Source organism: Falco peregrinus, chromosome 3 (genome assembly GCF_023634155.1).
Source record: "Falco peregrinus isolate bFalPer1 chromosome 3, bFalPer1.pri, whole genome shotgun sequence".
Lineage (NCBI taxonomy): Eukaryota > Metazoa > Chordata > Aves > Falconiformes > Falconidae > Falco > Falco peregrinus.
The window spans coordinates 119061640-119076145 of NC_073723.1; the positions used below are offsets into that span (position 1 = coordinate 119061640).

The 14506-nt window shown below is 52.3% G+C and overlaps 3 protein-coding genes across 3 annotated transcripts in view; 2 read left to right on the forward strand and 1 right to left on the reverse strand.

Annotated features, from left to right (window-relative positions):
* Positions 1 to 14506, reverse strand: part of C3H1orf216 (chromosome 3 C1orf216 homolog) — a 203513-nt gene that overhangs the window by 130452 nt on the left and 58555 nt on the right. The window lies entirely within an intron of this gene.
* On the forward strand, positions 1918 to 8319 carry TEKT2 (tektin 2). The gene is made up of 9 exons (XM_027783027.2): positions 1918 to 2073; positions 2434 to 2559; positions 3188 to 3393; positions 3952 to 4095; positions 4640 to 4754; positions 5144 to 5251; positions 5692 to 5835; positions 6650 to 6729; positions 7323 to 8319. Exons 1-9 carry the CDS (start codon positions 1918 to 1920, stop codon positions 7534 to 7536), a joined length of 1293 nt encoding a protein of 430 aa, XP_027638828.2. The 3' UTR covers positions 7537 to 8319.
* ADPRS (ADP-ribosylserine hydrolase) lies at positions 8414 to 13978 on the forward strand. Its single transcript, XM_055798325.1, has 6 exons — positions 8414 to 8666; positions 9592 to 9688; positions 10536 to 10743; positions 10841 to 11025; positions 11115 to 11215; positions 11751 to 13978. The coding sequence occupies exons 1-6, from the start codon at positions 8438 to 8440 to the stop codon at positions 12041 to 12043; spliced, it is 1113 nt and encodes a 370-aa protein (XP_055654300.1). The 5' UTR covers positions 8414 to 8437; the 3' UTR covers positions 12044 to 13978.

The window sequence follows — 14506 nt, forward strand, 5'->3', positions numbered from 1 at the left end:
CGAACCATATTCATTTGAAAAAATAAATCTTTTTTTTTTTGAAATGCATACGTGATACTTTATTTTTTTTTTATAGATATACGTCTGTGTATACACTTGCATCATCTTAATTTAGTCCCAAAGCCTTGCGGGCAGGAGTGGATGGAGATGGAGGTGCTGATCTGGCGGCGTCTGGAGGAGAGGCCACACTTTTGCTATTTATTATTATTTTTAAGGACTTGGTGCGCACGGGGGTTTGAACCCTCCTGGCCTGTTGGGAGCGTGGGTCTTGGCGGGTGCCGGTGCAGCGCTGCACGGGCTGACTCCCTGCCAGCTTGTGGGTGGCCTTCTCAGTTTGTTTTTTTTTTTAATAATTAATAATAGTAACTGGTTTTGTTCGCGGTGTGCCGGCGGCTGTAACGGCGACGGCCGGGCCGGGCCAGGGGAGGCCGCAGCCGCCACCGCTGCCTAGCAACGGGCCGCGTGCCGCGCAACGCCCCGCGGCGCCACCGGCCCTGAGGCGGTGAGGGGGACCGGGGACCGGGCCGGCCCCGAGGCGCGGTGAGGGGGACCGGGACCGGGCCGGCCCCGAGGCGCGGTGAGGGGGACCGGGACCGGGCCGGCCCCGAGGCGCGGTGAGGGGGACCGGGACCGGGCCGGCCCCGAGGCGCGGTGAGGGGGGACCGGGGCAGGGGCCGGCCCCGAGGCGCGGTGAGGGGGGACCGGGACCGGGCCGGCCCCGAGGCGCGGTGAGGGGGACCGGGGCAGGGGCCGGCCCCGAGGCGCGGTGAGGGGGACCGGGGCAGGGGCCGGCCCCGAGGCGCGGTGAGGGGGACCGGGGCCGGGGCCGGCCCCGAGGCGCGGTGAGGGGGACCGGGGCCGGGGCCGGCCCCGAGGCGCGGTGAGGGGGACCGGGGCCGGGGCCGGCCCCGAGGCGCGGTGAGGGGGACCGGGGCCGGGGCCGGCCCCGAGGCGCGGTGAGGGGGACCGGGGCCGGGGCCGGCCCCGAGGCGCGGTGAGGGGGACCGGGGCCGGGGCCGGCCCCGAGGCGCGGTGAGGAGAGGGAGCTGGGAGCAGGGTTGGCCCCGAGGGAGCAGCAGGGTCCCGGCACAAAGGAGCTGAGGCATGCTGCTCAGGGCTGCCTGTGCCCAGCCAGGGTGAGGGCCCCTTCCCTGGTCCCCCCTTCTCCCTGCGTGTTGGGCCCCTGTGCCCTTTGTGCCTTCTGTCTGGCTCTGCAGCCCCAAGTCCTGCCTGCAGCGCTTCCTTTAGGTGTGCCCTGGCTTCTCTTCCCCCTTGGGCTTCAGTACAGATGGCTGTGCTCGAGGAGGAGGACTGGGAGACAGGCATGGGGTATACTGGAGCCAGGGAGTTTGTCTGCCCCAGAACTCCACCTGCCTGTGGGTGTTTGGGGACCTGCAGTCTCCTCAGGAGCTGCTCTGATCCTGTTGAGTCATCTCTGCAATTCCTGCCAGTTCTGCAGGGATGTGCTGGGTAGCAAGGAAGATGGCTGCAAACTGTACTGGTCCTGCAAAGCCTTCAAGTCCCCTGGGACTGCAACCCTGGGCTGAGCTTACACAGCTGTAACAAAAGCAGAATCAGTAACGTGATCAGCCGTTTTGTCTAAGTTCAATAAATACTATGTGGGAGATGGTGCTGTGAGCAGCTCCTTGTCTCTCTGCAAATAGCATTGTTCTCCAGCTAGAGACAGGTGGACAGGGCTTTCCTCCTGGCCTGGGGGCAGAGGGTGGCTCTGATCACCTGCTCATGTGCTTCCCCTGTTGTGCGGACATGTCTGCATTAGGCGAGATGCCAGGTTACAGCTTGCTGCTGCTTTTCTCTTGAAGAGCTTTCCGGTTTGTGGATGCATCTGCATTTTTGGTCTATTTCTATGAATAAACACAAAAATCTTCTGTTCCCTTTTAGTCACCTGTTAGCAAAATGGCCACGCTGAGTGTAAAGCCAGGACAGCGGTTCACTTTGCTAGACTGGCACACCAACTCCCATCTCATCTCAGCTGATGCTGAACGCCAGCGTTCTGCTTCCCACCAAGTCCGGCAGGAAGCCCGAGCTCTCCGCAATGAAATCAACAACCAGGTGGGTCTTCTGTGGTGGGTTGGCTGCTCCCAGGTTTGTATGGGAGAGTGTCTAGACTTCGGTGTATGGATGAGGGAATAGGAGAAGGCTTTACCCCTACAGAACCTGCTAAATATGTAAATTTACCTCTTGTAAACCCATGAGCAATGATGCATGGGTACTGTCGTGAAATCCCTGGGCGTGATTCTCACACCCGTTGCAACTTGTGGTGTTTTCTGTGCTCTCCGTTGGTATAGATGACCATTAGACCAAATGGCAGTCCTGTGAGGGGTCAGTCAGTCCTGAAAATGGTGAAGAGCTTCAGCAAGATTCACAATGGCAATTTAAAAAAGAGTAATGGTGTTTTTCCTCTAATTCCAGGCTAAATGGGATGAGCATGACAACCAAACCCGCCTGGCTGAACGTATCAGCAGCGTGAACAGATGGAAAGAGACCCTGGACAAAAGCCTTGCAGATATAGATGCAGAAATCGATGCCTTAGCCAAAGTACGTTGGGAGGACAGATGGCTGGAAATCAACTTACACTCTCAACATAGGATGTTAAATAATTGAGGCTTGTCTTCTGCAATGGGCAAGCCCATATGGAATTCAAGGGGGGCTTATCACAGATATACTGAGATCTGTACCTGATGAAATGACTTCCTGGAAAACAAACCACTGTGTTCTTCGCTAAGCCAAGCCATTTTATGGAGCTCTGCATTGCATGCTTATGTTTGGGTTTTAGGTTGTTTTTTGTTGTTTCGGGGTGTGTGTGTGTTTTCTTGAAGCTCTGAAGGGTAATGAGAAATATGTGAACACCATAATCCAAAACGGTTTGATTTTAAATAGAGAATAGCAGTGGGATCTCTGATTCTTTTAGTTCTAGATGCAAAGGCTGCTGCTCCTGGAGTCACTAGGCCCCAGCAAGGTGCGATTCCCAATGCAAATAGCAGATGTAGGGGACTAATGTGTTTAGCTCTCATAATTTTCATTCCAAACTTGCTAAAAGGTTTCAGAACTGCAAAGACAGCCACTGCGAAGCCCTCCTAATGAGGGTGTCGGTAGTTTCCCCTTCCTTTCTTCCTCTCATCCCTGAAAGAGACTCCCCACACACCCAGCTGGCTGCTTCTTCCAGGTGAAGGAAGCAGCAGAACGTGCCCTCCAGGCAAAGAACTTGCCTTTGGATGTTTCCATTGAGTGCCTGACACTCCGTGAGAGCCGTCGTGCCATCGATGTGGTGAGGGACCCTGTGGAGGAGGAGCTGCAAAAGGAGGTGAAGGTGATAGACAAAGCCAAGAGAGAACTGCAGCAGAGAGTGAATGAAGCCTTCCAACAGCTCTGGTGAGGCAAATGACAAAGCTGTTGACTGGCCTCTGCCCTCCTTGCTTGGCCCCAGCAGTTTAATGTGCCTCTGATGCCACACTGAGATGGGCAAGGAGGCCGGGAACCAGTGACCCACTCAGAGGAGCCTTTGCTGATTATTGCCAAGGTCTGTGGGGTCTGGGGGTTTGTAGGGGAGAGCATGTCAAGGGAGACTTCATAAGCATCCTCGGAAAATTTTGGCCCAGATAGGTATCTTGTGCCACATGCCTTGGTTCATGAATCGGTGACCTGGAGGTGTTAAAGCTTCTGGGCCCTCATCTTTTGTGGGTCACTACCCTGCTGCGGGAGGGTGGGCGGCTCAGTTCACCAGTGCGATGCCAGAGCAGAGCACAGGGGAGCCAGGCAGGCAGTAAAGCAGGCATGCTTCTTTATGACGTTGGGCCTGGCTCACTGGGAGTGCAGGACCTCATAACTCATTTTGAAAAGGTGACTGATGTGGTGTTGAAAGCTTTGGAAATTGTGAGCTGCCTGTCTCCTCTGCGTCCTTGCTGCTGACTCCAACCCTGCTTTCTGCAGCCTCTTACAGGAAGCTCGCCAGCAGCTGAGTTCTGACCACCGGCGCAAGATGGAAGCACTGGAAATAGATCGCATGTGCTTATCGCTTAGTGTAAACTCCCCCAACATCTCCTTCAAGGTCAACCCAACACGGGTCCCGGATGGGTAAGGAAAGAGCCTGCCTTTATGTGGCCAAATCCGTGCTGGTGCTTGTAAGAGCCCTGGGATGCTTTTTTCCTTCCATGCTGTATGGGTGCAGCTTTGGAGAGAGCTCAGAACAGGAGCTGGCTTCTGGGATTTGTTGTGGCTCTTTGAATTATGAAGCCACAGACTTTTGGCAGTTATCTAAATTATCACCACAAAAATAGAGAAGCTAACTGCCCTGCCTCCCCTGTGCTTGGCTGTAGGTGACACTCAGTAAGTAGTGTGGTATCGGCCTTTGGCACAGCTTACGGGAGAGTTGCTGCGCATTTTCACATGCTTGGCATTTCATAGCACGGTTTGGATGTGTCCCCAGCTTGAGCAGATGTGGGCTCGGTGCAGGAGCCACGGGGTAGCAATCTCCAGCTGGTGCAGCAAGATCAGACAGGGTGTGACCTCCTGAATGGTTTTGTACTGCACAAAGCCTTCTTGGCCTGCAGCAGGTGGTTCCTTTTGAACTGCCTTGCAAACACTCAACTTATTTTCATAACTGCTGATTTGTTCATAGATCAACTGCACTTGATGAGTGGGAACAGAATAGCCGATGCAACAAGGAGCGTGCTGAGGCAGAAATGAAAGCCTCAACTGAGCTCCGGGAAGCCACAGTGCTTGCCATTGCGCAGGTAAAGGAGTCCCTTGGCTGTGAATCGCTGGCACAGAAATTCTGGATCCAGTGTGGGAGAATGGGCTGGCATGTGGTGTGTGCAGGGGAAGGGAGCCTTTGGAAAGACAGCATTGGCCCACGGGCCGCTCTGAGAGCAGCTGCCCTCCTGGTTTAAAAGAGGAGCCTGATCGTGCTGCAAGAGTCTGCAGCCATCTCGGCAACCAGGAAGACACATAACTGGCTACCGTTCCCTGCCTTTTGGCTACAGGGGGCTGCGTGACCTGCACACGTGTGGCAGCTGCCAGAACCCGGCTGGTTTTGTTCATAGGCTTGTCCCAACCTCAGAGGCAGCAGCTGGGAGGGAGATACCTTCTAGATGTATGTGACTGGAGCCTGTTCTCTGTTCAGACAAACAACGAGCTGGAGGCTCAGCGTGTAGCTACGGAGTTTGCCTTGCGCAAGAGGATTAGAGACCTGGAAAGCGCCTGTGATGAACTGAAATGGCAGGAGCAGAATGTAATGTTGCTTCTTTGGTTATTGATCACAACCTTGGGTGGGAATTGAATCCAAAAGGCTGTTTGCTGTCTGGAAAGCTACTTGGCCTGAGCCTGGTTTCCACATGAGAGCTGTGAAGTGGCACACGTATGATCCCTGCAACATCCTACCTCCTTCTGCTATCACAGTTGCTGCTCTGGCATTTCTCAGCAGCAGGACCAGGTTTTGGCCTTTTTATTTCAGCCCTGGTCTCAACCGCTGTGGCCATAAAACACCAGCAGCACCATACCTGATCTGTGTGAAAAGCCTGATCTGTGAGCAAAGGGGTTCAGTACTCGGAAGCCCACCAGCCCTTGTTTAAAATCCTTTCCCAGCACACTAAAACCCCAAGATGCATGGGGGGGGCTGTTTTCCAGTCTGTATCCCTGGATGTTCCTTGTAATACGTGTCTTTATCCTTAGACCTTGGAGGAAATTGCTGAGATGGAGGAGGACATCCGACATTTGGAGGAAGATCTTCGGAGGAAAATGCAAGATCTGAAAGTGGCACACACCCGCCTGGAGACCCGCACGTGTCGGCCCACTATGGAGCTCTGTTGGGATCAGGTACCCACCCCGCCTGGCACGCTTCCTGCTGGGAGGAACTGGGGAGAATTGACCAGTGGGTCTGAAAAACGTGGATCATTTTGGAGAAAACTACAGAGGGGCTGAGCAATGGATCCTACAGTCACCTAGCGAAGCAAGGAATTACTGTTGTAGCTGGGCTAGAAAGGTGCCCTGGTTTTGGCTGGGATAGAGTTAATTTTCTTCTCAGTAGCTGGTACAGTGCTGTGTGTTGGACTTAGTATGAAAATAATGTTGATAATACACTGATGTTTTAGTTGTTGCTAAGTCGTGCTTACTCTAAATCAAGGAGTTTTCAGTTCTCTGTGCTCTGCCAGCGAGCAGGTGCACAAGAAGCCAGGAGGGAGCCGAGCCAGAACAGCTGACCCAAATAGCCAAAGGGATATTCCATACCATAGAGCATCACACCCAGTATAGGAGCTGGGTGAGGGGGTGTTGGCGGGGGGCTGCTGGTGGCTGTGTGGGAACTGGCTGGGCATCGGTTAGCAAGGGGTGACCAATTGTGCTCAAACATCGCTTGAATTTTTCCCTTGGGTTTTATTCCTCTCGCTTTGTTACAATTGTTGTTTTTAATAGTTGAAATTATAATAATTTGTTCTTATCTCAACCCATGAGTTTTACCTGTTTTCCAGTTCTCCTCCCCATCCTGCTGGGGCCAGGGGGGGAGTGAGCAAGCAGCTGCGTGGGACTTAGTTGCCAGCTGGGCTTAAACCACGACAAAGGGGACCTGTGGTGTTTGTGCACCGCCACTTCAGCCCTGTTAACTGCTGTCGCCTTCTCCCTCCCCACCTCGCAGGCACAGAACGGGCTGACAGCCGCAGTCCACCAGCTGGAGGGAACGATCCGTGCACTCAGGCAGAAGCTAGCAGAGGCATGGTAAGTCTCCTGTGTTCTGGGGCAGAGCAGCAGCCCCACGTTGCCCGTGTGAGGGACATGGCGGTGTGCAGTCCTGGAGCTGGCACACTTCCAGAAGCTGCGTTTTGGAGTTTGAGTCTGTTCAGATCAGGAGTGGAAACAAGTCTCTGGGCTTGGTGGGCAGCTGGACCAGGCAGCGGGGTCCAGCGAGGCACGAGAGGGCTGTGTGGTGGGAGGGCGAATGGGGTTCCCACAGTCCCTGCTTGATTCAGACTTCAGCTGGGCACAGAGAGTTTTGAAAAAGGGGGGGTGGGGAAAGGGGTGAAAAGTAAAGGAAGAAATAAAGTGCTGCTCTGGGCTGGTGTGGGCGCACATCCCGAGGCACACATCTCTGTGCTGCACTCCAGGAGCAGCGTGCGGGCTCGCTATTCACAGACCCAAAGAATGCTGCTGCTGGGCACCAAGAAACACCTGATGCATTCGTTCTTTGTACAAAGGCAAATGCTGCACAGATATTTCTGCTGCCAGAAAGTGGGAAGTTGGGGGTTTCCTGTCCAACTTGGGAAGTGAATGCCGTGTTGAACCCAACTCCTCTTGCTTCTGCTTGTTCCCAGGGATGCCTTGGACGCTCTTTACAGACAACTTCACCGCATTCAGACAGATAGCGGCTACAAAGCCAGTTCCCTGGTGCTGGACAACAAGTGCATGGACAGCCGGAGAAAGCTCGTGGTCCCTGCTGAGAAATTAGTGCCAGAGGTCAACATATTTAACCGGACTGCAAACCACGCGCTCTCCCCGCTGAACACCGGGCAGCTGGACTTGGCTTAGCGCGCCGGGGAGTGTTGTGCAACCAGCCAGGCTGAAGAGAAAGCTACCAGTGACTCAGATCTGTAGCAAGGAAAGCGGACATCTGTGTCCTGTTAGGCTAATGTAATTCTCCTCCCTCCTCCTCCTTTGTTATGTAACTGTCTGTCCCCTCGTATGATGTTTATAGCCTCTTTGCACTCCACAGAGCGTTATAAACAATAAAGAGTCTGTCCCCAAGAGCAGTTGTCATCTGACAACGTTGGAAGTGTTTTCCTGGTGATTGAAGCCATCTGGGTTCTTTTAGCGTTTTTTAAGTCTTTTTAAAGCGTGAGGCAGCGCTCTGAAAAGGGACTGTGTAACGGTGGCAGCGGGCCAGGTCTGCTCGGTGAGGGTACCGACTCCGATCCCCTCGCCTTAACGATTCCGGTTTGGCTTGGGATTTCCCCTGGCCTGCTAGCCCTGCGGAGCTAACGCCGCTACAAAAGCAAGGGCTGGAGTCCGTTCTCTGGCTCTTGGAGCCCTGGATTTATTCAAATCGAATTGCAGTGCTTGCATTCTGCCGGTTTTATTGTTTCTATTCCAGGCACGCTCCCAACGCCCTGTGCGCTCTTCCCGGGGAAGATTGTGGCCGTGCCAACCTGCCCTGTGCCGCCAGGACCTGCTCTTCATCCCTCAGGTGGGAGGTGATGCTCAGTAACTGCGCGCGGTGTAAAGCAGCCTGGATGTGCCTCTAGGCTCTCGGATTAAATTTCGATAATGAGGAATGTTAATTGGGAAATAAGGCGGCTGGCTCCTAATTGCATCTCCCGGGCAGCCGCCGCCGCTCTCCTCCGGGCCGCCAGGGGGCGCTGGCCGCGGCTGCGGCCGCGGCCAGCGCCCCCTGGCGGCCCGGAGGAGAGCGGCGGCGGCTGCCCGGGAGAAGATGGCGGCGGCGGCGGGTTCGGGCTCAGGCCCGGGGCGGCCGGTGGCGCGGCCTCGGCCAGGACCCTCCCGGTTCCGCGGTTGTTTAGCCGGGGCGTTGTTGGGTGACTGCCTAGGCGCCGTCTTCGAAGGTAGAAGCGTCGTGAAGCTGCCCGACCTCCTCCGCTTCCTCCGAGGCCTGGAACCGGCGCCCGGGCCGCCCGAGGAACCGGCCGGCAGCGCCCGCAGAGGTGGGCGGGAAACCCCAGGAGCGGGACGGCGGGGGTCGGGCCTCCCGGAGCACATCCCCCTTCCCCGTACCCACCGCCCCGGGCCCGGCTCCCAGCACCCCACAGATTAGAGCCCAGCACCCCCCTGACCCCCCCAGGATCAGGCTTTGCGCTGCTGCCCCTCACCTCAGCGCAGGGCACCCCCCTGGGACACCCCTAGCAGCCCCCAGCCCTGCTCTGAGCCCCCCACCCGGGTGAGGGTGACCTTGCTGAAGCGGTGTCCAGCTTCTGGCTCCCCCAGGGCCGTTCCTGGGGTGCTGTGCCCGTGGCTGCTGTGGAGGGACCTGTGGTTTGCTGTGCTCAGCCTGTGCCGCTCATGCTGGAGCGAAGCCAGGGTGTTGCAGTGCAGGGGTGTCGGCACGGAGCGGCTGTACCAAAAGATAAGGAATAGAGGAAGAGAAGCCCAAGAATGATTATTTAACTCTTAGCAATTGATGATGGATTCGCTTTGGGGTTCCAAGCTGTGCAGCAAGCCCTGTAAACCCTTCCAGCAGAACCCTAAAGGCACACGATTCACTTGCAGTCTTGTCCAGAAACATGACTGTGCTTTCTCTTCTCTGCTCATCAGCGTATGCTGTAAACTCCTTGAGAAAGAGATTTGTCTTGCTTGTCTGTATGTGCCTCTGGTTATCAAACGCTTTTGCTTGGCTCTTCTTAATCTTGAAATGCATTCTGCCTCATGCGTGCTGTGGATGCATCTCTCTTGCTCAATGTCTTACTCTGATGACTGTGGCTAGTGACAAGTGCTGGGGAACTTCGTTCATGTTTGAACTCCAGCTATACAGATAATTAGGCCTTGGAGAGCAGGGAAGTGCTGACGGTGGAGAAGGACAGGAGGAGAGTTTGTTCATGAATGGTCACATTATGTTTTGACTTTCTGTTTTAGAAACACTTTCGTACACAGACGACACAGCCATGAGCAGGTCAGTGGTGCAGTCCCTGCTAGCCAAGCAAGAGTTTGATGAAGTTGATATGGCAAAGAGGTAAGGACAGCAGCCAGCTTCAGAGGCCAGAGTGTTGACCTTTACTAGTGAAAGCAAAACTTCCTTAAGATTAAGCAATCACTGTAATTTTCAGTGAAAAGGGGACAGGGGCAAGGGAAAATCGTTGTTAATTTGTGGAGGCAAAAAATTAGAAAAGTGAGGGTCAATCCTGTAATTTATTGTGTGTTTTGCACTGTTCTGGAACATGTAGCAGTGCTAGTTTTAGCGTGAGTTCAGAGTTTGCTTAGAAATGAAGCAGGATGGGACATGCTGTATCACAGCCATGTAGGTATATTCACCTCTGTGGAAGAGGGTGCTTAGAAATTTTGGAAGCGTTTCCTTTCATGTTTATTTGTTGCTATTTATGTTTGTACTTCTCTTAATTTAGTTAGTGAATATTAGTGAAGTCAGCTTCAGTTTGTTTATGATCCGTTTCCCTTTTGAATCCACAGCCCTGGTAGCATTTGGTTCCACTTAAGGGAGGACATTTATTTGTTTATAAAACTCTTCCATTGAACTCGAACAAAAGACTTTCCTTGTGGTTATGACCCACGGAAATGTTTCCAGTTTGCTTCTATTTCAAGGCAAAGTTGAGAGGGAAACAAGTGGGTTGTGAAAGGTGATGTTTATACACCCTTTCCTCCTTTTGCACCAATTTTTGGGACTCAGAATTTTTTCCCTGCAGAACTGAATCACTTGAACCCTGACTGTCACTGAATTACCTGTGTGTTATTAATTCATTTTATCAAGTGGCTTTATACAACCTTTTTACAAACTTGAGTAACAGACCAAATATCCCCTCTATTTTTTCTCACCTGTGTAACTGCTGCTCTCTTGTCCGTGCCAGGTTTGCTGAGGAGTACAAGAAGGAACCCAACAGGGGCTATGGGATGGCTGTTGTCAATGTCTTCAAGAAGCTCCTGAGCCCCAAGTGCAATGATGTGTTTGAACCAGCAAGAACCCAGTTTAACGGGAAAGGCTCCTATGGCAATGGCGGTGCCATGAGGGTGGCAGGCATCTCGCTCGTGTATTCTGATGTCCAGGATGTTAAGAAGGTACCGTTCTTGGCTCCTCTGGGGAGTCCCTGCTGTCAGGCCAGTCTCACTGTGATCTCTCAGGTAGGTTTGCTAATGGTGTGTTTTTCATTCGCAGTTTGCGAAGCTGAGTGCTGAGTTAACCCATTCCAACTCCCTGGGCTACAACGGGGCCATCCTGCAGGCCCTGGCCGTGCATCTCGCCCTGCAGGGAGAGCTCAGCAAGGAGACCTTCCTGGAGCAGCTCATTAGCCACATGGAAGATGTAGAGGCAGATGATAAGTCTCTTACTGACGCTCGAGCGTAAGTAGCCATGAGGAGCGCTACCTGCCTTGTACAGTTTGGTCTGGCTCTTCGCATTCTCTTTCCTTCATTGTGCTTTTTGTTTCCAGGCTGGGATTTGAGGATTTACCGTTTTCAAGGCGTCTAAAGAAAATAAAGGAATTTTTGGAGCTCAGCAGTGTTCCTAAAGCAGATGTATTGTTTGAATTGGGTAGGTACCTTTCTTAGTACAAGTATTAGGAAAGAGCTGGACACGGGACTAGCTCAGCAAGTCTGGTTGATGTGTCCTCCTTCAGGCTGCCACTTTGGCTTCTGCTGTCTGTCAGGCACAGAATGTGCTGGAAAGGCTGCCTGTGCTCACCAGTCAGTAGTTCTCTGAGTCTTGACTCAGTTACGCCCTCTCTGTATTGGTGGGGAAAAAAATGTCTTGCTAAGAAAAACTTACCATGCATATTCTGAGATCTCTTAATGGCTCTCAGATCTTCATGTTGGATGGGAATGGGTAGATGTGTGTTGCCAGACTGTACTGGTGTAGCTGGGAGTTGGTCTCTATGATGTGAGTAGTGCTGGGGGAACTGTGGGGAGACTTCTGAGATGCAAACCTTTGCACCTTGTCATGCTAAAATCAGCAATACCGGTATTGAGAGTATCTGGCAATAGGAAGTTGCAGTTAGAAGGGAGAAGGTACATCTGCAGGAAGGAAGACGCAGGTGTTCTGCACTGAAGGTGATTGGTTTCGTTAACAGGCAATGGCATTGCTGCTTTGCGGTCTGTCCCTACTGCAATTTACTCTTTCTTGCGCTGTATGGAAGCCGACCCAGACATTCCTGATCACTACAGCAACCTGCAGAGAACCATCATCTACTGTATCTCTCTGGGTGGAGACACAGATACCATTGCTACCATGGCAGGAGCCATTGCAGGGGCTTATTATGGGGAGGAACAGATTCCCGCAAGCTGGGAGCAGAGCTGTGAAGCTTTTCAAGAGACACAGAAGCTGGCAAATAGCTTGTATGAACTCTACTGCCAGCGGCTCTGAGCTCCAAGGGGAGTGTCTTTTCTGAAGGCGAAGCAGGTGGACACCTCTGCTTTTCTGGTCCGAAATCTGGTGGTGGATCCGCGCCACTGCAGACACCGGTGAGCCTCCGCCTGGGTAGGACGCCTGCTGCTGTGAGTTGAGAGCTGGAAGTACAAGCTGGTTTGGAAGAGAGGGGACATACCCTTCAGTTACAGTTCACCTGGGAAGTGGCTGCATGTGGCACCTTGGACAGTGGGTGCATCTCCTCTGAAGTGTACAGGAGCATCTAGTTTTCCATAAGATTTCTGCTTTTTGCTTTGTCTGCCATTACGCCATTCTGTCATTACAGTTACTAGGTGGGTGTGTGAATCCACTGACTTTCTCGCTGTTGTCCTCTACTACTGTGTGCTGCAGCCTTTGTTTCGGTTGTTAGTGCCTGTCCCGCAGTGGCTTTGTTAGGCTGCACACCCCTCGTAAACACCAGTTCACACTCGGCTGACCAGCTAAGGGATGTAAATGGGCATCATCAGAGAGGCACATCCCTGGAGAGCCTGCAGGATGTCCAGCATGGTGGCATGGGTCACCACCTGCGCGGTGGAGTGTGGAGGGTGCACCTCCCAGCGGGGTTTGCTTCCTTACAGGCAGAACGGGAGGTGCCAGAGACGGGAGAAGGGGTTTCTTTGCATTGCTAGTAACTGCATTTTTGTTCAGCTTTTTTGCAATTGTGAGAAATACCTGTGGTCACGCAGACAGAATTCCGGTTGGCTCACTGTAACTGCTGGAAGAAGGTGTGACTGCTGCTCCTTTGGTGTGCCTTGCTCTGCCATCCACCTGGCACCGTCATGATCTATTGCATCTTGTGTTCTCTTACACAGCTGGCTTTCACGCTGCTGCCACTACTCTAAGATATTCCTTTGTTCCTGGTCTGTGCATCCTGCGTTTTTAATGCTGCCCTATGTATGCCCAGAGCGCTGAGCGAGACTGGTGTTTAAATCTGGGTGGACATAGCTGTGAAACCAAGGATTGAATTCCTGATTCTGCTGCAGTCAGTGACAAAAATGACTCCACCAGGAAGTAGGAGTTACTTCTCACAGTTTTAAAACTCTGTACTTGGTAAGAATCATCAGAAAATAAAGGGATAGGTAGGTTAATTGGGGGAGAATTTATCGAACTTTAAAAGAATTTGTGCATTTGAAGCTGGTACTTGTGGCCAAGGACATTCTAGCAAAGCTGTGTTGTTCCAGAGTTTCACATCTAAAACCTTTGCCCAGTGGAGCTGGTGAAAAAAAACATGTAACAGCTTGGGTATGGCATGCCTAAAAAGGATTGGAAGCTTGAAATAATTGAAACAAAAAGAAAAAGGCAAGCAGTCATCATATGGAAACGCTTATAAATTTGAATGTGACAATGTAATTCTCTATTATTTCTCCAGTATTTCTTGTGACACTGGGAAGTGACTGTTCTGCTGAAGTGGAGCTCACTCCCGTTTGGTATCAGCACATGGTTGTTGTGTGTGTCAGGCTGCGTGCACGTGTGGAAAATCTGGCTGCCATAGGTCCTTCCAGTTTTCCTGTAGTCTACTTCCTTCGAGTGCCGGTCTTCTGTGTGATGTTTTAATGGGTTTTCCTTGTATAAATGAATTCTTGTCCTGAGAACATGAGGAATTTTGGTCTATTGTGTATTTATGTCTTGTGCTGCCGATCTGAGATGTAAAGGGTCAGGTTTTTCACATCATTCTGCCAGAGGTGTGAACATATTCATGGAACTATTTAAAAGAAGATATTTTTTCTTTTAAAGCATCTTTATAATTTTAAATCTTTGAAACTTGTGAAGAGCAGAAGAGCTCCCGTTTGAAAAATACAGCTCATTTTAGGCCAGAATTTAAATGTGTACTAAAACATTTAGCTCTGACTTCCGTGGAAAGAAATAAAATGACTTGGTTATCTTTGTTAATTAGCTACTGCTCCTGTGTTTTCATTCAAGCCATGAAGTTGTGCTTCCATACTCAATGACAAAGGGAGCTGTACGAAAACCTCTGGGCTATTTCTCCCCACCCCAATGCTTCACGTCTAAGACTCAACCTGAAACTACTTTGTTACGGCTTCTTAAAATCATTCTGTAGGAAGCAGAACAAAAGTAGTTTGGTGCTGGTTGGAGACATCTTGCATGTGGCCGAGGCTCCTGCTTCATTTGGGGTGAGTTTTAGTACTGGACATCTGCTGTAAAAACTACTTTCAGGTGGCTGCTCTTGCCCATGAGCCGTAAGGGGAGCTGAGTTTGTAACCCCCCGGGAGTGAGCGAGTGTGAACAGCAGGGCGAGTGGGAAGCGTCGACACTGTGCGTCGCAGGGAGGTTTGCTGGAGAGGCCCTTTTCCTCTGCAGGCTGTGTCCGCCGCAAGGAGCGGCGTATGCAGGGAGTTCAGCTGCTGGAATCCGACGTGTGATGATCACGCAGAGACCAGGGAGCGTGCTGGGTGCCCCCAC